Below are 25,788 nucleotides of genomic sequence, written 5' to 3' on the forward strand. Positions count from 1 at the left end.
AGGGGATAACTATTGATTTAGTTCATTGCTGGCTAATTTGTTTTTCAACAGTAATCATTAATGTAAAGTCATACCACAATCCTACCTCAATCTGGCAAACAGAATAGGCTACTTCATTGAAAACCAACACATTCTTCTTGCAATCTTTATTTCCAAATTGTCTTGACATTGAAATCCAAATAAGCAACCATAAAAAGTTATGCCTGTAGGTATGCACACAGGTCATGCCACGTGGTTATATTTTTGTCGCGGAGGTGAGATGGATTGCCTTCAAGACAAGGGGTGGAAACTGCACTTGGAGATATAAATGTTGAGTTGTGTCTACTGTCTCATCAGCCAAAAACACAAATGTCAAAGAAACACATTATTTAAAATCATAATATGAAAAAAAGCTTGACAATCATGATACTGTACAGAGAAACATATACATTTTCATCATGGGGTAACATTCACTGTTTTCATTCAAGTTGAGCTATGTGCCATATACTGTATGATAACTTTCTAGACACAAGACACAGCCCATATATTTATATTGAATTCATTTTCTACCCAATTATAAACAAAGTGAAAAAGGCAGCCATGTGAAGTTTTGGGAAAACAAAAATACCTTAAGTGAACCAACAATGGCATGCCAGTGAAGTGGCAGAGGAAATTGGACTAAAACATGGACTAAAGCAAATACACCTCATTGAAGCACGGATGTCCTAACCTGATAAACTTCACAGCAGGAACGGAGGAAGTTCACTCAACTGTAAATATCCTAATTCTCACATTGATAGGAGAGCAAACCCCTCAGGATGAGAGTGAATTCATATACCGTACGATTCAGAACTCCAAACCATGAAAATCCTCTCAGAGGGAAAATGTCAGATAAAAAGTTAAACGACCCATATTTACAAACATGTACAGCAGCATTTTCCCCCTCTACTTTAAGAAAACAAAAGAAGGAAACAGTCGTGGAAAAAAAACAACCGGTCGCTTCAAAACGCAGAGATCACGCCATCAGAGAATGACAAAACATTGGAGAACTATAAAATCTCAAAAAAACTGTTGTTTCAAAACTGAAAACACCCTCCCCTTCCAAAGAAAGTTCCAGTCTTTTGCACGAATGCGACAGTATCCGAGTGTTCAGTGGGTGACACCTCCATGAGAGTAGCTGGCGTAACCGTTCTGTGGGAACAGAGACAACTCCTCCGTGCTCCCTACCCCATTGTTGATTTCTGGAAGAAGAAGAAAAGAGGAAGAATAAAACTAAAACAAATTCAACGTTCACTCCTTCCCCCTTTTGCTCCGAGAACGGCGTTTGAATATTTCACTTATATCAATATTTCTCAGCGCACCTGAGAAAATGAGCTTTTCCTTCATGACGTTGACGTCGCGACTGGGCCGGCGCGCCACGGCGCTCAGCATGATCTGCTCCGGGTTGTAGCTCTGCATGCCGCTCATCCTCCACCTGGCCCGCCGCGGCACCCGGGAGAAACCAGAAGACACATCACGACACAGAAACGAGAGAGCGGCTGTCTGAAAGGGCCGTCAAACCTTCGTCGGGGGGGGGGGAGGTGTTGGGGAGGAGGAGCGAACTACAATTGACACAGAAACGCCGAGGGGTGGCGAGGAAAAAAACAAAAAAGGGGAGGACACCGAGGAATGTGTTCGAGGGAGAATGTGAAAGAGTGAACGTGCGACACACGGAACAAGGACTCGGAGGAGGATCGGGGCGGGGGGGGGGGGGGGGGGGGGGGGGGGGACGACGACGACGACACAGGAGGACTGAGGAGGGCAGCACTTTGGGCCAGTTACCTGATTACGTGATAGCTGGCAAATGCCAAGTGGCATGCAGACCAGGCAGAGCAGAGGACACAAAAAAAAACGACAGAGTAGGCAGGTGAGACGGCGAGGAGGGACAAGAGAGACAGGGTGGAGGAGAGAGGCAGAGGAGAGAGGAAAGGTCGGTTTAGAAGCAGGCTCGACGGCAGGAAGCTCGGCCAAAGCCACAGCCCCGGAGGAAGGCCTGTGTTTCGACGGCATTAGCCCCAACAAACAGCTAGCACAGACAGAGCAGACAGACTAGACCAGACACCCGCCATTACAACTGTGTTCCAATCACCATTAAACAGGAGTGAGGACTACACCCAGTATAAATCGAGAAAGTGTCTTTCAATTTCAAATGATATCACTTGTGTGTGGTGCTGAAAGAGTACTTACTTTTGAAAAATAAACACGCCTATGACTACAGCGATGGACACCAGATCGGACGTCATCCAGATCAAGGAGTACACACCCGGACTCTGCAACGAAAACAGACACGGTCAAAACCAGCAGCAGCCACTAGGTGTCAGCGTCACCCCAGCAGTCAGACCCAACAGCCACGCTCCGGCCACGGAACACCAGAGCCAGATGCCGACCCGTCGGGTTCCGAGCCCCCCAGGTCTCGCGCCGAGTCCCCTAGCTCTCCGGCCGCGACCTTCATCTTGCACTTAAGGTCGTTCCTTGCTGCGCCCGGGTCTGCTGCTCGACCCCCCCCCTGCTGAGGGAAGGAGGGAAGGGAGGCGGGTGAGGGGGGCGAAGCGGCTTACCATGATCCAGACGGGGTAAGGCACCTTCCGGAGGACCTGGGGCACGTCCGTGGAGACGGAGGACACGCCGCTGCACCACAGCACCGAGTAGAGCCACGGCTCGTTCACCGGGTACACCGTCACGCTCATGTTGTTGGCCAGGTACTTCCTGGAGGGAGGGGGACAAAACCAGGGGGGGGGGGGGGTTTGAAGGAGAGAGGGTTCAGACGAGGGGCTCTCGAGGCCTTGTCTGTTTTAGTTTTTTTCGGACTACAGCCGCTTTCCACCTCTGGCCTGCTTCATATCACAACCTCGTGTTTTCACTCCAAGCGTCGAGAAGCCCCTCGACAGGATCCAACAAAAACACACAACTTTCATTCGATTTCGCAGAGTAGGTCCATCCGACCACATCCTCATAGCAAAAAAAAAACAAAACTTCAAAACAACAACCTGACTCCCTACATCTATGCTCAGGCTGGGAGGGGGGGGTGGGGTGGTGGAGACTGGACTCTTACTGGATGTCTCTGTGGCTGGGAGGGGGAAGGGGTGGTGGAGACTGGACTCTTACTGGATGTCTCTGTGGCTGGGAGGGGGAAGGGGTGGTGGAGACTGGACTCTTACTGGATGTCTCTATGACTGGCCTGGCTGTAGTGCAGCGTCAGGCTGCTGATGCCCCTGTGTCGCAGCTCCTCCACGGACAGCTTCTCCAGGGACGTCTGCTGCAGGCCTCGCACCCTCCCCCGGTCCGTGTCGGGCGTCCACGTCACCTGAGGAGGCACAGCCGGCACTTTGTAGCGTTTTGTGTCGTTGTTTTTTGGGCGGGGGGCGCTTTTTGAAGTCGCTAACAACCACCCCAAAAGTGAAAAGTCGCGATGACGACCGTCAGTGCAACAAGCTTAGTCTTAACCCTTGTGTAACCTTCGGGTCATTGTGACCCTGCAGTCATTGTGACCCACCGTCGTGTTGTGACAACTTGACCTCATACGACAATAAAGGGAAGCATTTTTCTTTGAACTGTGGCGCTGTCTCACTTTATAGTCGCATGAGGTCAAGTTGTCACAACACGACGGTGGGTCACGATGACCCCGAAGGCAGCACAAGGGTTAAGGAGAGTTTCTCCTCACCCTCTTCTGAGAGATGCCCGACCTCTGGACGGCCCACAGAGTGTCCATGATCCACGTCTTGTAGTGCGGGTGTTCTGGGGGCGGCCGCCGCAGGTTGAGCAGGGTGGAGCGGTTGGCTCGGGCCGCCAGACGGAGCATCTCCACCAGGCTGCACACCGTCTGGTTCCCAATCCTGTTGCGGTCCCTCTCCGTCAGAGACCGGGCCGTCCAGTAGGGGTCGCTCTGGAGGCGGAGGAGAGGAGAGGAAATGAGAGTAGAGGAAAAGAGAGGAGAGGAAAGGAGAGGAGAGGAAAAGAGAGGAAAAGAGAGGAGAGGAGAGGAGAGGAGAGGAGAGGAGAGGAGAGGAGAGGAGAGGAAAGGAAAGGAGAGGAAAGGAAAGGAGAGGAAAGGAGAGGAAAGGAGAAGAAAGGAGAGGAGTCATAGACTGATAGACATGAAGCATTTATCCCAAATGTTATTTGCTCGCACAAAACCGGTCTGGAAGACCCCTTCGGCAGTCCCCAAAGTTTAAGATTCCGAGCGCAAAGAGAGGAACCCTCTTTCGAATTCACCCAAACGCGCCGCGCTCCGCCGCCGACCAAGAGAGAGATCGAGAAAAACGTCGGAAGAGAGAGCGAACAAAAGAGAAGAGGTACCTTCAGAAACCACTTGCCGGCGTTGAGGGAGCGGATCTCTGTCCAGTTGAAGAAGGAGGCGTCGTCCAGCTGCCTGAGGGGGAAGACCTTGCCCACGTCGGTGGTCCTTCTCAGGGTGTCGTCACGCATCAGGAAGGGCACGCCGTCCAGGCTGGACAAAGGGGACACCACCGGGACAACACGTCAGCTTTTACCCCGTCTCCTCCGAAGTGGAGGTTGCCTCAAGGTTCAATCACTGTAAGCTTTTGTGTTAAGTGGAGTGGAATATTGTAACTATACCCCCCCACCCACCCACCTACAGCGTCTACAGTACATTCCGTATAATCACCACAAACACGTTTGTAGAAAGTGCCAGTAATAAATACTGTCGTCTTGCTTTGAACACAAGAAATGACTTCAAATAATGACATACGGTGGACTTTAACTATACAAACAAACGTTCATCAGTTGGATATCATATATCTACATCACGTAGGGAGGCAGGATTAATCAGTTAAAGCTGGCTTCCTAACCTATAACAAGCTGACTGTGGAATGGCTTTTCTATGGGGAACTCATTAATCCAGGACCTTTGGGCAAAGGAATCGCAGTAGGGAAGGTCTGTTGGCTGCAGTTGTTGGACTGCATTGTTCCAGCTAACTTTACAGTACAGTCAGCACCTCGAATTCAATTCAAAGGTTGCATTTTAATAATGGACCGTTGGACATTCCTCCCATCGCCTGTGTTGCCAGTAAACATGAAACCAAGAGCCTGTTAGCACGCAGGTGTCCTGTACTCCTGTCAGAGCCGGCCCAAGGCATAAGCGGACTAAGCGGGTGCTTAGGGCCCCTGTGGCTACCAGAGGGCCCCCAAGAGCAAATGAAATTACAGTTGAATGTATTATGTAAAAAAAATCTATTTTTTTTTTTTTTTTTCAACGATAAGCGACGCCGAGTGCCCCCCAAATAAATGCAAGGCCCCATAAAGGCTTGGACCGGCCCTGACTCCTGTTATAGCAACACCCCCACTGGGTTCAGCTGGTTACCTGACGGTCACGTCCGCCTCCAGGGAGCTGACGCCTTGCTGCAGGGCCTTGTTGAACGACATGAGAGTGTTCTCTGGAGCCAGCTGGAGGAGACAGACGACAGGAGGGAGGAAGGGAGGGAGGGAGAGAGAGATTGAGAGAGAGAGATTGAGACGAGAGAGAGAGAGAGAGAGAGGGAGAGAGGGAGAGAGAGAGAGAGAGAGAGAGAGAGAGAGAGAGAGAGAGAGAGAGAGAGAGAGAGAGAGCGATGGTGAGAGAGGGAAGGGGGCACAACCGTTTTAATGATGACAGTACAGCACTGTTTGCGAGCGCTGCTCTGATGACTGTAGCTCATAAAAAAGTAGGTCAAATCCAAGTTTTCCAGACGTCAATGGTGCAATCAACGGGGGCTTGGAGCTTCTGCAGCTGGCCACATGGAACCTCGGATAAAGCTATTGATTGGTTCACAAATATGACCTCACAAGTTAGCCACAGGAACAAACTGAAACCATTCATTGGAGCGCACCTGGCTGTGCCATAACTTCAACGGAGCTGAACGTGTCAGTGTTCATTCAACACCAGACGTGTTCATTTCACTCAAGTGTCTATCGAGGTCCGTTCACATGAGATGGGGTTAAATGAACACTGGAAAACATGCTGATGGATATTGACACCAGTGCAAAGTTCAGTGTAACACGTCGTTTTGAATGCTGAGAAGGGATTGGATGAAGGCCTTCGGGGAGCCAGCGCTCTACGCTCCTGTCAGAAAGAACACCCTCAGCATCCCCACTGTGGGGATCAACACCTTAACATGTCTGGACAAGTCACAAGTACAAGAAGTGTGTGTGCATGTTTGTGTGTGTGTGTGTGTATATGTACGGTGTGTGTGTGTAGCAATTGTGGAGGCCAGGTACATACCCTGGGTGGGCCACTATGTGTGTAGATCATGTGTTTGTTTATGAAAGGTCTGTCTCGACTAAGTGTCCTTTAACCGGGACACGAGTCCTCATATTTATCTATGGATTGAGTCCAATTCAGCACACATGAGATAGAGGGTCAAAGAATTGCGTTCTGAGGCGTGACACGCGGCGCCCTCGTTATCTAGCCTTTACGATCTGTTGTGTTCTATTATGTGTTTCGGTCCCGTCCTTATCTGACACGGGCCCCGCCCTCTTTCCACTCGTCCGCGGCGCTGTTTGAGCCCCGCCCGGCCACAACACGAGTGGGCGGGGGAGGGAGGGAGGGGGGAGCCACGACTCACCATGGGGGCCCCCCGTCGGCCGATGACGTCGGGCCGCGGTTTGAGGCCGCTGCGGTCCATGACGCAGGGGAAGGAGAAGGTGAGGGGCGCCATGTAGAGTGCCAGGAGGACGCCCAGGTACACCAGCAGCACCGCCGTCTGCAGCCCTGGGAAGGCAACGAGTCGGTCGGGAAACAACGGGTCAGTCGGAACGACGGGCGGTCTGACCGGCGGGCGGTCAGAACGACACAGGCGGACCAGCAGTTCTTGGGGCGGGTCCCCCCGGAGTGGTTCTACGTTGGGATTCTAGACCCAATAGAGGCGGTACATTCACAGGGCACACGTCTGGACAGACTCACTGGATCTCTCTGTGCGGATCACGTGACCGGCGACGAGCCAGCTCAAGGCCGTCATGGCTGCCAGAGCTCCTATATGCAGGAACGGCCCTGTGGACTGAGGAACAAGCAAAGTCAAGTCAAGTATAACTTTCATGTGTCCTTACAAGGGACAAATACATAGAAAAAAAAACATTCAAACTACAATATATTATCATAACCCGATCAGAGAGAACCCATGTAATCTATCTCTTACTACTCCTACTACACGACTACTACAACAGTTACACTTAAACTAACAAAGCAAACGGAGCGAGGTCCCGTTCAAAAAGGACGCCGCGCAGCCTAAAGAGAGGCCCGACCTGTAACGAGATGAGGACAATGTCCCACTCGCTGCCCCAGATGTCATCGATGGAGACCACGCCCGAGATGGTGGTGAGAAGGGCAGCCAACACACCAATCTGGGGTGACAACACACACACACAAACACACGGTGACAGAGATCCTACGGCACGGATCCTCCACAACACCCTGGCCTGCTCATCGGCATAGCTCCTTGGTGCTCATAAATCATCCAGGCTCAAGCTCCGAATTCGATGGAGTCGGTTTGAGTGTGTTTGGAGGAGGTGTACCTTGTGGATCCAATAGAGATTGAGCTGCTGGCCCAGGGAAATGTGGAAAAGCGCTAAGATCTGCAAGATAAACAGAGCAGCGGTCATTCTCCTCGAGACAAAGCGTGACCATGCGTTGACGTGCCGGTGTGTCAGGAAAGATGCGTATTAACATGAATATGCGTCGCGTGTGCAAGGGCAAGGGAGTTAGGGAAAGGGTCGAGGTTAGTGTTATCTTCCATGTGAGATAAGCGTTAGTTTACAGGCCATAAGGCCGTGACAAGATGCTTGTTTAGCCTTCATATTTGTTAATAAGACTTACTAACTTCCCGAGGCCGTATCACATATTAACTAACTCTTATTACCGGCACCTGAATGGAAAGTTTGACCGACTCACCATCAGGAATGTAATGTAGCTGAAACCCACGGCGGTGGAGGCGAGGATAGGCACCGTGCCATCCCTCCATTCCCCCGAGCGGTTGTACAATAACCTGCAGGAAAAGGAAGGAAACAAGGGGGGGGGTTGGGGGGGGTTGGGGGTGGAATTAGGTTAGAGAGACGCCATTGCCTCAACTTATGAACAACCACAAATTCTGTTCCGGAATTCTTAAACGAATGACGCTGGGTTGTCGGGGCGACTCTTGGGTTCCCTCCGGCCCTGGGTCCCAGTCTGGCTCCCTCACCAGTTGAACTCGTTGTAGTCATTGTGCGCCTCCAGCCAGAAGTACGACCAGAACAGGAGCAGGAAGAAGGAGATGCAGAGGAGGAAGAACCAGGCGCGCTCCCACTGAAAGACACGAAAACAAACAAGAGTGAGAGATGACGCAGAAAAGACACAAACATTTACACCCCCGACCCCCCCAAAAAACGATGCATTCACAGGCCAACACAGTCAAGAACCCAAGAATCAGAAGACCCCGGTTCTACCAGAGCCCGTTCACCTTTGCTGTGACCTTGGCCTTGACTCTCTCTGGAGCAAAGGCAGACTAGTGCACAAGACTGAGGTCTGTACAGAGAACAAGGACACTTCCTCCCTTCGGTCTCTAACAGGATTAGAGTTAAGACAGGTCGGCGCGCAGGATCTGTTGACCACTGATCCGCTCTGCTGACCATGATGCGTCTCCACATGCACCCGTTACTCATCCCCCAGGGCCGGGGGGAGTGAGGAGGCTGGAGGGAGCCACGCGCCCCGCCGAGAGGGGAGATGAACTTGCCCCCCGGCCCCTTCAGGAATATCGTCTTGGATTCGACCCTTCTTCACATCCGCATGCGTTAGCATAACCAGGTACCTGAGCGTGTGCTGGTCATGTGATCAGCCTGGTTGATACACTACACAAGGAGGATTTCGCTCACACTTGAGTTCATGCGGTCGAGGGGGAGACTGGTGGTTGTACCGATTGGAACATGGGCGAGACAACGTGGGAATCGTAGTCCCACGAACAGCCACAATCATCAAGCCTACGAGAAGGTGTAGCTTGACTTAGTCTAGAGATCGGCTGAAGGCCTGAAAAAGCGTCAGATCTTAAGGCTGCTTTCATGTGGAAGGATAGGAGACTAGCCTGACCTCAGTCGTAGCCCCATGTGCACTGCTGCTCGGGCATGGGGCTGAGAGTGAGGTCACAGCTGAGAGTGAGGTCACAGCTGGGAGTGAGGTCACAGCCGGGAGTGAGGTCAAAGCTGGGAGTGAGGTCACAGCTGAGAGTGAGGTCACAGCCGGGAGTGAGGTCAAAGCCGGGAGTGAGGTCACAGCCGGGAGTGAGGTCAAAGCTGGGAGTGAGGTCACAGCTGGGAGTGAGGTCACAGCCGGGAGTGAGGTCAAAGCTGGGACTGAGGTCACAGCTGGGGGTGAGGTCACAGCTGAGAGTGAGGTCACAGATGGGAGTGAGGTCACAGCTGGGAGTGAGGTCACAGCTGGGAGTGAGGTCACAGCTGAGAGTGAGGTCACAGCTGGGACTGAGGTCACAGCTGGGAGTGAGGTCACAGCTGGTAGGGTCACAGCTGGGGGTGAGGTCACAGCTGGGAGTGTGGTCACAGCTGGGAGTGTGGTCACAGCTGGGAGTGAGGTCATGGGAGTGAGGTCACAGCTGAGAGTGAGGTCACAGCTGGGAGTGAGGTCACAGCTGGGCGTGAGGTCACAGCTGGGAGTGAGGTCACAGCTGAGAGTGAGGTCACAGCTGGGAGTGAGGTCACAGCTGGGCGTGAGGTCACAGCTGGGAGTGAGGTCACAGCTGGGAGTGAGGTCACAGCAGCCCACCAGAGAGAGGAGGCTCTCTGGAGAGGTGAGCGAGGAGAACATGGATCTAGCTATTGAGCTGGGTTCTCTACTTAGGGTTTCAGGTCGGTGATACATTAAGGGATGAGAGTGTTAATTCCCTTAAATTGCACTGCAAACAGTCCACCACTGAGTAGCTCAACACTCTGTGGCACTACTGAATAGAAAACCCATTTTGTATCAAGACAGATTAAATAAAAGGATCCTGAAACAGTTTAAAGTGACTTCCCTGCTTTTAATTATGTGTTTTATGGCTTGTATTGTGAAATCCTTTCAATGGAAGACAGCTGAATTCATAATAAAAGCATATTCTGAAGCGTCGGCGAAGATTGCCAAAAAAAGAGAATGTATTATGTCCGAGCACTTATCCAATCCCTTTGTGAGGTCAGAGTTTTTTTTTCCCACCCAGCGCACACAGCAGTACTGTCACCTGGAGTCGACAAGTCATTGACTTCCGGAAGTGTCATGGCGTCTAAGAGGTGGCACCAGAGTGGCAGGAGCGCGACCAGACTCCCGCTTCCCGCCTCCTCCATCTAATAATAACACGCCTGCCAAGAGCCGGAAGATTCTAAGGAGATCCGCTGACTCATCACTGCCTGTAAACCTCTTCTGTCACACGTGTTAGAGACAGATGACGCGACATCGTTTGGGGCCAGTTCTGAGCAGGTGCACTGAGGTGTAGTTAAGGCTGTAGTAGGATACTATGTCCGAAAATACATGGTAAAGATGTTGGAAAAATATGAAACACGTACATGTAGTTACCACATATTGTACTCAGTTACAAGGTTACTAGGCATTTTTGTTTTTAGGTTTAGTTTAGGTAGACATGTAGCCTGGCTGCCAGCCCAACTTAGCCCCGCCAACAAACATTTTGGGGGGGTCGGGAAGTTGGGTCTGGGGAACCTCGGTCGGGGAAAAACTATGTCCGAACAGGAGCTGTTCGGACCAATCAAATTGTCAGGGCGGGCTTTATACGATGATGAACACATGATCAACAGTAACGTAATCAACTACGTCACCAAAGAGCGCTTGGGTTGAACTGTTTTTCAACAAACAACATACTACGTTGCTCTGATTGGTTGTAGGTCTATCCAATTGAGCGAAGAGACATTTGTTTAACGAGTTCGGTTGAAACACGCCCCATAATCACAGCCCAACGGAGAGTTCTCAGACTCATATTCTGACTAGAATTATGGGTATGACAACGTCAGGCTAGTAGATATGTACAAAAGCCTAGAATTGTACAATCGTACACCTGCAAAGCCTTGTTCATAGTGTGAGTTTCTAGAAGCGCTCTTAGGAGCAGAGCAACACTCTAATCTGTTTCTAAGAACGCTAAGCTCTTCAGCAAAGATATACAAACAGAACAGGTCAACTTAGGACTGGGGGTGATGTAGTAGACAGGCCACTGCCAATCGCAAACCCCCTTCCTGCAACCAGTGAAGCTTTCAGATCTATAAGTTAAATGGCTAACAATCCAGACAAAGACAAATTGACACTTCATTATGGTCAAAACACTTCGCTTTGGTAAACATTTTCTTTATAAACAGGTTACGAAAGAAGGTGTTGGCTAACTGTATTTTCATACTTAATAGTAGATTATTGGTTTACCATACCTAAATGCTGTACTTTGTTACAGTTACAAACCTGTGGTAAATAAGTTATTAATAGCACAATAGGACATTATTTTGAAAACCCAGTCAGGTTTTTACAAATGAACAAATAACCAATAATACAATCCACATACAGTATATAAAAACACATTCTTAATAATTGATTTCCATTGCAGTTACAAAAAAGCATTTCCCAACAAATAATCAATACGTTTGTGTGTGTGCACTTGAATCCTTTCAGTGAGAAAGCAACGAGGGTGATGTAGGGCGGTTGTGGAAAGTGTGTGTATGACTGTGTGTGTGTGTGTGTGTGTGTGTGTGTGGGTGTGTGTGTGGGTGGATGTGCACTCAGGTTGTGTGAGTGTGTGCCCTCTGCTGCTTTGTTAATGGAGCGAGGGAGACCAGCTGTGTGCTTGTCCTGTTCCTCTGGGTCAGCACATCATTAGTGCCCAGCTCACACATTCTGTAAGAGGCCTAATTTATGGCCAATCTATGGGCTCTTTGTATGGAAAAGACTAGAATAGCAGTTTGGTCCTATAGTCCAGAGTACAGAATGTCAAACATCAAACTCAAATCAAAGAGAAAACACCCACCAGGCTTAAATGAGTGGGAATAAAAAATACCTGTTCAGGTATTAGTTACTACTAGAACAAAGTGTCCTTCAGGCGTTCCTGCCTTCCCACGTTCTGCCTTCCCATCTCCTCCCTCCCTCCCTCCCTCCCTCCCTCCCTCCCTCCCTCCCTCCCTCCCTCCCTCCCTCCCTCCCTCCCTCCCTCCCTCCCTCCCTCCCTCCCTCCCTCCCTCCCTCCACGCTCCACCTCCCAGCCTCCCCCCTGACTCTTTCCTCTCCTCTTGAACTTGGCCTCTGTGATTCGCAGAGTCACAAGTCCGGAATACGGACAGACACTAACAAACAAACACACAAACAAACAGTCGCCCAATTAAAGGGGTGGGATTCTTTTTTTAACTATTTGCCTGTGGTGCGATCTGTGAGATCTGGGATTTCCTGACCGATTTATCTCTCCCTCCCGGGATTCAGACAGATGGAAAAAGGTTAAATTATTCCTGAGGATGTGATCAGGTTTCATGTTGCCGGCTCATCGGCTCTGCTCTGTCTCCTGAATGCTCAGCACATCCTGGTTTGCACACAATGTCCTGAAGTTTGAACCGTGACTGACACAGTATGGATGCACGGCAACATTCTGGAAATGTGGACAACTTTTCTGAACTCTGTCTCTGAGAAATCGTCTGGTTTACCCACAGACCTCGAGCCCTATCACTCAGTCAGGCTACTTTTGTCACGGTTCTACCCCTACCGGTGTCAAGTCTCCCTGCCTTTGTTTTGCTTACAAACAATCCATCGTGTACGATCCAATCTCACTGCAGACTCCACAGAAACCTAGCCCATACTCTGACAACAACCGTTTCACACACTGACATACATCAACTCACATCTAGGCTGTAGTTTAAATAAGAGATCTGCTCTCTCTCTCTAGTTTCCCATTTGTTTAAGCGGCAGCATTTGACCTGAGGGAAAGAAAATAACTTTAACTTAATCTTTAATCTTTAACAACCCAGCAAATGACCTTACTGGAACGTATTACAAATGTAATACGACAGCTAAGCTGCTTCCGAATCCAGGTGTGAGGTAAGATTCGTCCCTAGCCTGGCCTCCCTAACCGAGAACAGAAGCCTCCGATTTGATTGTGTCCATTTTTTTAGGTCCCCCCGGAAAAAAAACCCTCTTCAATCTGCATTCGTCTCACCTTGGAGCTGTCGTCATGGGAACGCTGGTAGCGTTTCCAGCGGCACCCGTAGATCCCAGTGACGAAGGAGAGACAGAGCTGCTTCTCGTATACCTGGGTTGGTGCTAAGGGTTGGTGCTTCACCATGCTCCCTCAGCCTCGGGTCGCCCACCAGCACACTAGCATCCCACGCTGGGCCAGGAACCCTGCTGGAGAGAGGGGAGGGGGGGACACGTTCACAACATCACGCCTGGACACTCGGAGAAACATCGTCGCGGAGACCCTGGAAACTCCCCCAACTGGAAGATACCAGAAACGTCCTTAACGTGGAAGCCACTCAACAACGTCCTCAAATAGAGAAACGGGGGGAACGTCGGCCAAGTCAAGCGCAAGCTGGTGGCATATCGGGGAGTGTCGCGAATAGAAAAGAACTGAAAATGTTTGAAGTCGGTTGGCAGAATACAACATCGTACTGTCCGTCTTTCGTATGTGACTCACATAGGGAACAGCCGGGGGACCAAAACACTGCATTTCTCCCCTTTTTCTCCCACCCACGAGTCCCTGTACACAAACAATTCCACACACCTGGCAGCCAAACATCAAAGCTAATTTCATTCATTCATTCATTTCATTTCAAGGCCTTTAAAACACTGTGGAAGTGGAACAGACCCTTCACCTTCCCTTCTCCTCTGGTGCGTCCGAATGTGAGTTGAACCTGTGTGACCTTACAATCTGTAGCCAGCTGTATCTCCAAAAAGCTAGCAATTTACTGGCACGGTTGTGCATATAAACTGAGGAGTTTGTTTTTGGAAATTCAACTACAATGGCTACACAAAGACAGGTGAAGAAAGGCTATCCTATCTGCTAAGACTTGTTCTACGGACAACATAGCCTGAGACTGCAATCTAACTGTTCTTAGACAATACTAGGGAAGTTGCTTTCATTAAAAGCCAGTTAAAGAAATTGTGCATTTCTTTCCTCAGGTTGATGTCCTAGACATTGTCCAGACAATCCTCCTTTACACAATACGTAAGTCTACATGTTCAGTAGATGACATGTTTGTAGCTTCGGTCTGCTATCTCCTGGAAACACAGAACCACTGGCCTCATGTCTGCCTTTTCAGTCACAACAGGTCTATAACACATGTCCTGCACATGTCTGTCAAACCCAGATAAGCCTCTGCAATTTACTGTCCACCAACGACCACTCCCCACAGGGTGATGCAAAATACAAGTGTTTTATAGAGAGAAACTTCGGTCTACAGTATGTTCTCACTGAGATATTCTCTCATGTCAAAAACCCTATGCCTTTTCACATTGGATTCTGATTAGTCCCATTCATTCTGTCAGCGTGAACCAGATAAGCCTAGAAATATTGATTCGTCTTTTTCATAAAACGATGCTCGGGGCTGTCAATTGTCCCTCCGTGAATAAATACTGTCATGGACAGGACAAAAAGCAATGATGGACATGGGCCCCATTTCCTGGACCGTCTTGTCCAGACAAAAGCAAGTGGAGAATTGCCATCATCCCCTATCTCCGGACACGCAGGCCGATACCAGGGACAGACAGGAAGTGTAAACACCAGCGACTGGCTGCTGCTGAACGGTTACCTTAGAGTTAGAGTTTGTGTTCGGCTACTGGATACCGCTGTTTCCATAACTACCGTAGCTACCTGTCATATTTGTACAGATTTAGCCCAATAGGGAAACACAGAAAAACCAGAGCCGTAATCCAAAAACAAGGATTATCCACTCTGTTATGTGACAAAAGCAATGAGACAGGCATCTTGTCTCCAAAACAGGCATGGTTTAAACGATAACCTACAAGTTTCTCAAGGGACCAGTCGCCTGCTGTTGTTTGGGAAATAACTTGTGGTCTAAATCTATATGGCAGCATACATAGGACACAGACAGGAACTGTTTCAGCAACAACAAACAGATAAGTGTCTGGTGGTGCATTGTTCTCCTGGTCGGGGGGAAACTCCCCAGACAAGGGGAGAGGTTTCCCCCCGACAGGAGCCTGGAACACTGATCCGTGCAGTCAGCCAGCTCATCCACGTCCTGGACCAGCCCCTAGGAGATGGGTCAATCAGGGCCAGCCAGGTCAGTCTATTGACAAACCGTGGCAGTTCAGAACAAGCAATCTGATGACATGCGAAATGTTTGTCCTGCACAGCAGGGCTGTTGGCTGGGGGGGGGGGGGGTTTCAATAGAATATAGTCGTTGAGATGAGACACAATAGTCTTCATTTGTCCCTCTGAATAGATGTCAGCTCGACAAAAGCAAAGGTGACTTTGCGAAAGGGTTGTAGTGACAGCGGAGAGCGACATCGTTTTCCATTTTTCAGTTTACTCTTTTCCGATTGCACATAGCTACCAATCACAGAGGCCCTGCTGGCTGAGTTAGACTTAGCATCGTTTTAAAAGAACCGTGGTTCTGAAGAACTAGGAAGAAGTGCGAATGTTCATCGACAAGAGGCCCATAGGGCAAACTACTAAAGAAACCAAACAACACAAATTACACCACCAATCAAGTGTATTCCTAAACATATCCAACTCCTAATTATTCTGGGACAGTATGAAATACTTTGCCAACTTCATGACTGTAAGACATCAAGGTAGCAAAACCAGCATCACAACATATGCAACAATGACAAATATCCTTCAGGGACAAAAAGCCTTTTATAAATACAACGCCGTAGGTTTGTTCTCTATAAATCAACATGACTGTCGCTTCATGGCACAACTGAGCTCAATTTTATGTGTTCACCTGTTGAGGCAGGTCTGCCTAGCTGTGTTCAGTGAAACCAACAGCCACTGTTTCAACAACATCCTTTCAACGAGGAAATAGATTGTGAAGAGGGGGGGCCACCCAAAATGGCCTAAACGTCCTTTGAGACGTTCTCTTTCAAGAACCTCCCCTGCTGATTTAGGCCTGATCTGTCCATGACCTGAGGGGCTTGAACTGGAGGGAGAGGATTTCCTGTTTGGTGTCATCTGTCCTCTCCATGAAGGACGGGTCTTAACGGTCTCCAAAGGCTTCCTCTCCCGGTTCACTCCATTCCTTCTAACTGATGAGATGTAGGCTAACAGGTCAGAGTGCCACCCACGTCTTCGGCTTCACCTGTCTAGTGAAAGCAAGTGAGGGTAACAGACAAGTAGGGCTTTTTTCCTTTGGGAGCGTCTTGTCTTTTTCTAATAATATTAATAACGCCTTTTATTTAAAATGCGCTTTTCTGATGCTCAAAGCGCTACAAGATTTAATAAACGCCTGACATTAAACAGTTTTCTGTTCTAATGACGCCTCAACCACCTGAGGGAGCGTCTCTCGCTAGTCTGCTATGAAATGGCCTTCTCAGTGTCCATTGCATTGTAGTTGAGTGTTGGCGGTGTAATTAGAGTTTTTCAGCCCCACTGTTATTCATAGCATAATCCACCGAGTCTCTGCCATGTATCTCTAAAATTAGCCTTTTATATCGGTCAGTGTCACTTATTTCCAGGCTGTTCCATCATTTACTCCTTCATAAAAGATGTATTGCGCATGCATTATTCAGCTCTTGATTCCACGTCGAGCCACAATAGGCCTTTTATTAGCCCAGTGTTCTCATTAGCCTTGTGTCAGAGAGTGTAAAATGAGGAGACTAACGATGATGACAGCCATTGTTGAACCCCCAAACCGTCCACTGGGCTTGCTTGCTGTGTGACTTCCTGATGAGAAATGGTTAGATGAGGTGCTTCAGAGTTAGGGAGCCTCTCAACCCGCTCTGTTCCGGCATTTTCTCCACAATTTGTTCTCCATTAAGAATGATTGAGTCCAGACAGATAATGAGTTAGTGACGCACACTTTCAAGGAAGGGCAGGATGAAAAAGAACTTTTTTTACTGTATTTACCAGCATATCACTTGGGTTAGAGGTTGTCTGCCAAGCGAATAAACGCAAAATGTAAATATAACACGAAAGGGCAAGAACATGATGTGAAATCCCTTCAATTTGATGATTATAGGGTATTCAGCCTATTGTATTTGCTTCATTTTCCGACCATCTCGTTTTGTCTTAATATGTTCTTCAGAGCTGCTAAATGATGGGTCATGGATGTGGAGAAGGTCAGTCTGGATAGTTGTGTCTCTGCCAGATAGTTGCTCTGGGTTACTCGGACAGAATGCAATTATTCCACCATGTTCAGTAATTAAAGATGCCACACATTCAACAGTGCTTCATTATGATGACAGTAAATCATTCCCCTTCAGTTCCTTTTGTGGCGCAGGGTTTGTGTAAAACACATATATCATTTTCACAGAACTACTTTGTTGTTCATGCAACCAAGTCCAACTTGAGACCGATAACTATAGTCATTTCTCGACCGACAGGAACCTGTTGCCATGGTGAGCAGTTGCCTTCCTTACCATCTCTTGCAAAGAACATAGCAGTCAACAGGAGATCTATTGATCAATCTCCCTAACGAGCCATAAAATGACTCGTTTCTTGGCTTCCCTTTCCATTAGCGGACATGTCCTCTAATAGTTTAATAGAACACGGAGGATTGTTGTTGCTGAATTATTTCCTACATCAAAACTATTTATTTTTTGCCGAACTGCACATTCAACAACGGATTTTGCACCAAAGATGACAATGATGAGGATGTGACAGAAAACTATATTTAACTACGGCTATTCCAAATGTTTGAAGTTACAGAGCTCATTAGACAGTTGAGAAACGTAACTGTTTAAAACTCCATCAAACTGATCCAGGTAAACCGGTAACTAAGTGACAGATGCAGACAACTACACAGATTATATCAGAGTTAATCTGATGAACTGCGCACAAACGTAAACACTCACCTTCCCTCCACGACTGTATCTCTTCTGATCAAGATATGAAAGTAGTCGTTTACAGTGACTGTTATAGTCCCATGTTACCAACACAATATTGTTGTTGTTTCTTCAGAGTAGAGAATTCCGTGAGTTCAAATGAATCAGCAAAGTTTGTAGTGTCTGGTAGACTGTCCCTGAAAACCATATAATAAACATCCTATAAAACAAAACTCACAACTGTACAGAAAAAGATTTCTGCTGGTACAATATCTAAGGTATTATTTTTTAAACAGCGGCAAAATTTCTCATAGCTCGCCGAGGGTTTACACACGGAATTAGAATGAACCCTAATCCCGACAGACACGGTGTGGGTGGAGCTGCCTTGAATCTCACCACACTGGTTAGTCTCTGCAGAGGGCGTTCAATTCTGACTCAAGTGAGTGACAAGGCCTATACCTTTGATGTCCTAAAAATTAGTCAAATAATCCATAACCAAGGTCTTGTCGTTTAATTTAATTTTCAGTAGGGACGTTTATTTGACTAACTCAGTAGGCAAGTGTATTTTTCCTAAATGTTATTTTGCAAATCATTTCACATGTAGGAACCCCCCCCCCCCCCACACACACACACACACACACACACACACACTATTCTATCGCCTAATAATATTTAACCCTTTTCACATTTACCATGGCCACATATGCTTTTAGGGAGGAAGTGGATGACACATTTGAGAGCTACTGATCACCAACCCGTACACCTAGCTATCAGGCAGTGAGCCGACACACCAGCTACCGGCATCTTGGAGGTGATCTATTCTCGGATGCACAGTTAGAGATTAACTACTGGCTTGGGAGAGGATTGCGTCAGGTCTCCTAATCTTGTGCAACCTAGCAGTGAAGCACATTCTCTTCAACAAGAGTAACTAGAAAGATCAGCATCAGCTTTATTCGGAAGTTTGCACAAACAAGGAATTGACTATGGCAGGAAAGGTGCATACGATAAGAGTTTTCAAAGGGTTGGGGTTAGGGCTAGTGTTGGTTCCTCTCAAGCACTCCGATTCGGATAAACTGTGTGTTTAAAACATTATTGGTGGCCACCAGACATGAAGATGTTGTTACATCTCAACTAAGAGAAGTGACTCCTTAGCCTGATTCTCATTCTGTCAACCCATTCTTGGGAGAGACTGTTAAAGTGACTGTAAAAGTGAGGAGGTGTTTTAGTGTGTGGGTGTATATCAATGAGATCATTGGACTTTCAGGGAGTTACAAATCACTGGAAAGCGTCACTATCAATGAAAATCTCTACTGACAGTATAAAACATGAAACTGTCCTTGTCAAAACATCACCCAAGACTATCGTGCAGAGCTCACCAGTAAACTCAGTACTTCGTAGAATACTCAAACACCAGCAGCCCCTGGTGGGGAATTAGCCTCTCCACGCTCAAATGGATTAACAAACATATCCGGGATCTGCTTTTCCTCCTTCAAAATCCCCCAACTCCTAACTGAATCAATCACAATCTGATCCCTGGTCAGATCTCCAATTTAACGTCACACCTGTTGCCATCAATCTTTCATCCACCAGAGGGCGCCATTGCCTTTCACTTATAGGCCTGTACACAGTGTGGACCAACTGGCAAAATAGCATTCAATGTGTATCTGCATGGAGGGAGGGGGGGACGGGGGACGGGGGACGACAACATGGGTTATTATAGATACATCAATGGGATACTGAAAGTTGTGCCAGAGGAGTAGTTTACGTAACTGAAACCAGATGTCATTTCCGATTTTTTTTCTCACGGATATTATATTTTTCCTCTCGTGTTCTCCTTTCCAAACCATGACCTTCCAAGTCTCCACCCATTGCTTATTATTATGGTCTGGAGTTAGAACCAGGGAAGGCAGTGACCAGAAGTGACACGCATATCCTGTTTAATGTCCCTTTGTTCCTACTATGTTTTAACATGATTCCCACACTGCTTGTGTTGCTGTTGATTTATTAATACTGCCACTCAACACAACTGTCAACACATTATAATCCACCAAGCTGAAAAATCCTACTGACAAAGACTGTCCCTGTTAGGTAATGGACTCCTGTTCTGCTCTAAACTCTACTATGACCGTGAGATGTCACATGGCATCCAAACAATAAGGACATTCAAAGACCAGCCTGCCTTGCGATGTTATCACTCTCCACAAAGGGAGTCATTACCATCATCTAATTCATTTTTTGACTTGACAATAAGTCCATCTGTAATGAGTAACCGAACGCCTCAATTTAGGAAAACCATTAACGTTTCTAATCAGTTTTGGACCAGCTGTTACATGCAACACCAGGCCAACACTGCCTGAATGCTTAGATGAAGCAAATTGTTATGTGATGTTAAGCACACAAATGCATGTGGCTAATGGATGTCCTTGGTGTGTTAATGTTGGTGTGGGTCAACACAACAGGGTGTTGTAAAACTTTTCAAACTGGATCTCCATCGAAGCTGGGGTTTAGCCCATCTAATGTGACCTAATTTCAAATGCGACGTCGTAAATCCCGAGGCACATTCCGGAACTTGTGTTGATGCAGGCCACCTCTCAGATGCTACGATACTGTCACAGCTTTTCTTCTCTCTCTCTGTGCATCTTGTGAAGGAAAGTCAGAGTCAAGGTAGAGTAGAAGAGAGATAACCGGCGGGGAACTCAGGACTTTTTCCCCCCCAAAACTGTCATTCAGTGAACAATACACTTCTCCATCCGGTTACACCCTCCCCTTCCCCTTCTTGGCGTTCGGAAAAGGTTACGGATTCACTTCCAGTAAATACTTGTACAGGATTCTACTGATTGGTGTGACATTCCATCCAACACAATTTGCATGTAATTTCATGAATAGCCACCCGGACATTCTCAGTGTCTTCAGGGCCGTCTGTGAGTACAGGCTTTAGGACCCTGCAAGAGCAGTTCCCTTCCCAGAGTCCCAGTAAGGGGACACCAGTGGGAGGATCAAGCCGGCTCACTGGGCATGAAAATCCCTGCAAGTTTTAGGAATTCTCCTTTCTCAAAGTTTTGTGTTTTACCCTACACGGTTTTCTAAAACCATCCCAAGGATTTGTCAATCGAGGAGATTGTCAGATTGAACAAATAGCAGTTGGCCGAGCCGTATAAGGTAGGGATGTTGTGAGGGGAAAAGAGAGAGAAGAGGGGGAGGGTGGATTCACTGGGCAGTATTAATTGCAGTAAAACTGATGGGCAGGAATGTGTGGAGTCCCTCCATTTTAGACAGACACAGAACACATGAATTTGAGAAGCATGACAACACAGAATGTATCTCTATTTACAATGTCTGTGCATGTACATGTTATCTGTGTTAGACATGTTGTAGGCACAAAAGTGTCCGAAAGAAAACCATTTAATCGCAACAAAAATGGTTGACTTGAACCTATAATCGTTTTATAGTTGGACAACACAATCGAGAAAATGATGGATCAGATGACCGAGAATGGTTCTTCTGCTCAACAATTGTTCCTATTCCCTCACCCCAAGTGACGGTCACACCCTGTAGCAGCCTATTTCTGTCATTCATTCTAAGTTTATGATACTTTGGAAATATTCATCGGATCAAGTATTCTTTGTAGTACAACCTTTGATTTCACACATATTCAATTTTACAGCATTTACAAACAAAAAAAGTTTTCTTCCTTCAACTTCCTGTGGAAATCCTGATAGGACAAAGCCATGTCCAATGAATGCATTTTCTTGTGTTCATACGTGACAGGATGTCTCCTAGTCATGACATATAAGGGCATGTGGCTCTGCAACTTGTTTAATAGTGCAAAACCAATCAAACTTCCACAAGTAGGTAGGAAATGTGAGAGAGAAAAGAGGGACATATAAATAGGAATCTCCGTGCTTGTTGAAAGGCATTTATGCCTGGGGAGGTCGCATTCCATCCTTTTGTTTAGACTATAGGCTAAGCTTTGTACTTGTTGCTGCTTGTCTGCTATGTCCCTTCCATGGACATACTCCTCCTGTAGATAACCTCACAAAACACATGTTATCAAATCGCATAAGTAGATGAAGCGACAATTCCATGACCGATCACCCTGGTTGATGCTGATAAACGGACCCTTAAGGCAGGTTTGGCGTAGATGTGATTAACAGCTGCCGACGTGGCTTTTGCGCGAGAGCGTGCCTTGAAGTCTGCTTGGCGGGTTTCCCCTGCCGTTGGCATCCTCTGCTCCTCCAAGAATCCCAGTCTATAATTACATTACACATCGCACAATATAAACTGTATAGCCCCTAGCATGAACTTCCAGCTCTGAAATCCACACAGAGACGGCTTGAATTGCTTTCAGGGAGATATTTGGAGTACGGCTCACTGCTAATAAGTTGGAACAGGCCAGGAACAGCACTTTCAAAGAAACGTGTCTTTGCCGTTCATCCTAACGTCACAAACCACTTTCTAGACGCTCGAGATTTCTGACGATGTTCGTGTCCGTGTCCGATTTTCAGGTCTCGACACATCCAAGCAGCACCATGTGGATGACCAAAGTGCTCGCTGTGGCCTTGCTGGCCACCGTAGCTTCAGCCGCCACTGCCGTCACAGCTGACAAGGTCCTCAGTAACCACGCCACTATTTTGGCCGACAACAGCGCCAAACTTGGCTTCAGCCTCTACCAAAACATGGCCAAGGAGAAGGGCCTGGAGAACATCCTCATCTCCCCGGTGGTGGTGGCCTCAGCCCTGGGCCTGGTGGCCCTGGGGGGCAAAGCCTCCACGGCCTCACAGGTCAAGACGGTCCTGAGCGCCGAGAAGGTGAAGGACGAGCAGCTGCACGCGGGTCTGGCCGAGCTCCTGAAGGAGGTGAGCGACCCGGAGACGCGCAACGTCACCTGGACCATCAGCAACCGCCTCTACGGGCCCAGCTCGGTCAACTTTGCCGCCGACTTTGTCAAGAGCAGCAAGAAGCACTACAACTGCGACCACTCCAAGATCAACTTCCGGGACAAGAAAAGCGCAGTGAGCTCCATCAACGAGTGGGCGGCCAAGTCCACCGACGGCAAACTGCCCGAGGTCGCCAAGGAGGTGGAGAAGACCGACGGAGCGATGATCGTCAACGCCATGTTCTTCAAACGTATTTACACGGAAACACCCACACGTTGAACGTTCTCATATTCCCTTACATTTCGCCAACCTTCTTCAATTTTGCAGTCTAATCCCCCAAACTCATGTTTCTTCCTGGTGTGATCAGCCCATTGGAATGAGCAGTTCCATCATGCGATGGTGGACAACCGTGGCTTCCTGGTGTCTCGCTCCTTCACTGTGGCGGTTCCCATGATGCATCGCACAGGTAGTACACCCCTCCATTAGCTGAAGTCAGAACAACCTAACATTTTACATTCGATGCAGGAGAACCGTTTCGTTTGTCTAAAAACATTATTTCCAGGCATGTATGGCTACTACGACGACAAAGTCAACAAGCTGTACGTCCTGAGCATGCCTCTGGCTCATAAGAAGTCCAGCTTGGTATTCTTCATGCCCTATCACGTGGAGGCCTTGGACAGGCTTGAAAAACTGCTGAGCAAGAAGCAGCTGGATGCCTGGATGGGGAAGCTGGTGGAGACGGCTGTGGCAGTGTCATTGCCCAAAGTCAGCATGGAAGTCAGCCATAACCTGCAGGTAAACACGAAGGGTCCCAATCGACCAGCTAAAACAATCGCAACATAGCTTTTTATTGGATGGAAGTGAGGGATTAATAAAATGTAAAGGGAGTAAAAAAGTCCAATGAGGGAGCTAGAAAGATGCACAGGTGTTATATATATATATATAATTTGACAATCATTTGAATTTATATCATTTATATATACTATTTATTTGACTAATATTCAGACTTGTTTCATGTGTAGAAACACCTTGGAGAGCTGGGTTTGACTGAGGCTGTGGACAAAAAGAAGGCCGACCTGTCCAACATCTCCGGGAAGAAGGACCTGTACCTGGCCAACATGTTCCACGCTTCTGCCATGGAGTGGGGCACGGACGGGAACCCCATTGACCACAGCATCTTCAGCTCTGACAAGATGAAGGATCCCAAACTCTTCTACGCGGACCATCCCTTCATCTTCCTGGTGAAGGACAACAAGACCAATTCCATCCTCTTCCTCGGCCGAATGGTTCGGCCCAAAGGCGAAAAGATGAGAGATGAGTTGTAACCTCGCGACTTGAGTCTTTGGTCGGCGGGTTCGATTGGGTTGGTGTGTTTGTGCCTTTTCTGGGCAAATAGAGGGGAAAAAAGGTGGGAAATAGTTGTACGTCTAATACCCAACAACGCATTCCTTTTGATCATCAATATGCCAAGATTCTTTGTCTGTTGTTCACAAAGCATGATTCAGAGATGTTGTTAAGACCAAAGCATTGTGTGTTATAAACATCAACATTATCTTGTTGGGTGAAGGTGGCACATTTGACAATTTCCTGTCAGATCACAGAATGGACTGCATACTTACATTAAGTATGACCTCCCAGAATATTGCCATAGATGTCAAATCTGCTTCTCTCTCAGGTTTTTCTTTCCTGTGTCTTTCTTTGCCATGCTTTCCCGTGTCAATTCTTCATTTGTTCGATTTAAGTCATACGTTGTGAAGTTGGATCTTGTGATATCTTTAATGTTTAAAGCTCAACGTATTTGTCGCAATCTTGTTGCAAGCTAATCTGGTGCTATTGTCCGCTTGCTCATGTGAAGCACATTCCTCGCCAGTGTAGAGGCCCCATGTCTATCGGGCTATTTACTGACCCACACTGAAAGCATTGCTCTGCACTAGTTATCCCACATCTACATAAGTGGCCTTATTCTGTGGAGGGCTTTTGACAAATCAGCCATCTTTAACACTGTGTCTGAACGTATTTTGCCACCCACATTTTTTTTCTAAGAACAATGGTATGGTATGAGATAGTTACACATTTTCTCCTTTTTTAATAAAATGGCAAAACTATAAAGAATCTTTTGTGATTTAATTATCATTTTAGTAGTGGTTGTAGTAGCGCTGCCAAATTCACGGCGTGGATGGAACACTGACGGACCAAGCTATCTCAAGAAATGAATGACACAAGCTAGAAATGCTGTTTTCAGCCTTTCTGGACGGCATACAGCCAAGCCATGGGTGACATTGGGTGGATGAGCTGATGTGATTTTCCAGCTGAATGAAGAATGGGAATTTTAGCTCTGAGTTCAAATGTGTTTCACCAGAGAAATTCATGTTATTATATTATACTTTACTTGAAACCACGAGCTGTTGATGCCTTCGCAGTTTTCTTGTGATGTCATGGGCCTCTGTTTTTGCATGTTTGGTGTCCAATATTGCCTCCTGCTGGTGAGCAGGTAGCCACTGCAAATGTTTCGCGTGAAATAGAACCATATAGCCTCCTCTACCAATTAAGTGTTTAAATAGAAAGTTACATTAAAAATTGCATTTGATAAAGCAACTTAGAGACTCTCTGGGAATATCAGTTAATTACATAAAAATGTGTCAATTTTGTCCCTGAAACTTTAAAGTTGCATCCCGAGTTTACAATGAACTCTTTCAGACTGCCACACTAACCCTCAACCCAATCCAGACTCACAATGTGAAACCAAACCTTTTAGTTTTTGCCAAAAGAAAAAGCAACAATTACATGATTTGATCAAAATGACTAAAATAATTTGTTTTGTCAAAATCTTGTAGGAGACACGTGGACTTCCTAGAATGTTCTGACTTAATATGTTGCCTGGGCAACTACAAGAGTTCTCTGTTTTGTATGATGTGTACACTCTGGACTTTTCTCGTACAACCACCTAATTTAGAATAAAACAACCTCACAC

General features: G+C 47.4%; 2 protein-coding genes across 4 annotated transcripts; one reads left to right on the forward strand and one right to left on the reverse strand.

Moving 5' to 3' along the window:
* Positions 1 to 137: 137 nt before the first annotated feature.
* On the reverse strand, positions 138 to 18,318 carry gdpd5a (glycerophosphodiester phosphodiesterase domain containing 5a). Of its 3 annotated transcripts, none has more exons than XM_047051842.1 (16): positions 17,971 to 18,318; positions 13,154 to 13,338; positions 8,186 to 8,289; positions 7,900 to 7,993; positions 7,524 to 7,583; positions 7,254 to 7,352; positions 6,916 to 7,009; positions 6,578 to 6,723; positions 5,338 to 5,420; positions 4,315 to 4,465; positions 3,680 to 3,901; positions 3,177 to 3,322; positions 2,577 to 2,724; positions 2,206 to 2,288; positions 1,341 to 1,453; positions 138 to 1,220 (listed from the first exon to the last, which is right to left on the reverse strand). In XM_047051842.1, exons 2-16 carry the CDS (start codon positions 13,277 to 13,279, stop codon positions 1,129 to 1,131), a joined length of 1,761 nt encoding a protein of 586 aa, XP_046907798.1. In that variant the 5' UTR covers positions 13,280 to 13,338; positions 17,971 to 18,318; the 3' UTR covers positions 138 to 1,128. The 3 variants fall into 3 exon arrangements, with proteins under 3 accessions (XP_046907798.1, XP_046907797.1, XP_046907799.1); XM_047051841.1 differs by having other exon boundaries at positions 13,154 to 13,341; XM_047051843.1 differs by lacking the exon at positions 3,177 to 3,322 and having other exon boundaries at positions 13,154 to 13,341; positions 17,971 to 18,317.
* A 2,606-nt stretch (positions 18,319 to 20,924) lies between these two features.
* LOC124489167 (serpin H1-like) lies at positions 20,925 to 24,926 on the forward strand. The gene is made up of 5 exons (XM_047051846.1): positions 20,925 to 21,099; positions 22,446 to 23,067; positions 23,185 to 23,283; positions 23,380 to 23,612; positions 23,840 to 24,926. The coding sequence occupies exons 2-5, from the start codon at positions 22,470 to 22,472 to the stop codon at positions 24,140 to 24,142; spliced, it is 1,233 nt and encodes a 410-aa protein (XP_046907802.1). The 5' UTR covers positions 20,925 to 21,099; positions 22,446 to 22,469; the 3' UTR covers positions 24,143 to 24,926.
* The last annotated feature ends 862 nt before the right edge of the window (positions 24,927 to 25,788 follow it).

This window comes from Hypomesus transpacificus, unplaced genomic scaffold, assembly GCF_021917145.1.
Source record: "Hypomesus transpacificus isolate Combined female unplaced genomic scaffold, fHypTra1 scaffold_181, whole genome shotgun sequence".
Lineage (NCBI taxonomy): Eukaryota > Metazoa > Chordata > Actinopteri > Osmeriformes > Osmeridae > Hypomesus > Hypomesus transpacificus.

Coding starts and splice junctions, on each gene's coding strand:
- gdpd5a (XM_047051842.1), bottom strand. CDS start 13,279: ATGGTGAAGCACCAACCCTTAGCACCAACCCAGGTATACGAGAAGCAG. Junction 3,902..4,314: donor CCGGCAAGTGGTTTCTGAAG/GTACCTCTTCTC, acceptor CTCCGCCTCCAG/AGCGACCCCTACTGGACGGC. Junction 1,221..1,340: donor GGAAAAGCTCATTTTCTCAG/GTGCGCTGAGAA, acceptor TTCTTCTTCCAG/AAATCAACAATGGGGTAGGG.
- LOC124489167 (XM_047051846.1), top strand. CDS start 22,470: ATGTGGATGACCAAAGTGCTCGCTGTGGCCTTGCTGGCCACCGTAGCT. Junction 23,068..23,184: donor CAACGCCATGTTCTTCAAAC/GTATTTACACGG, acceptor TGGTGTGATCAG/CCCATTGGAATGAGCAGTTC. Junction 23,284..23,379: donor TCCCATGATGCATCGCACAG/GTAGTACACCCC, acceptor CATTATTTCCAG/GCATGTATGGCTACTACGAC.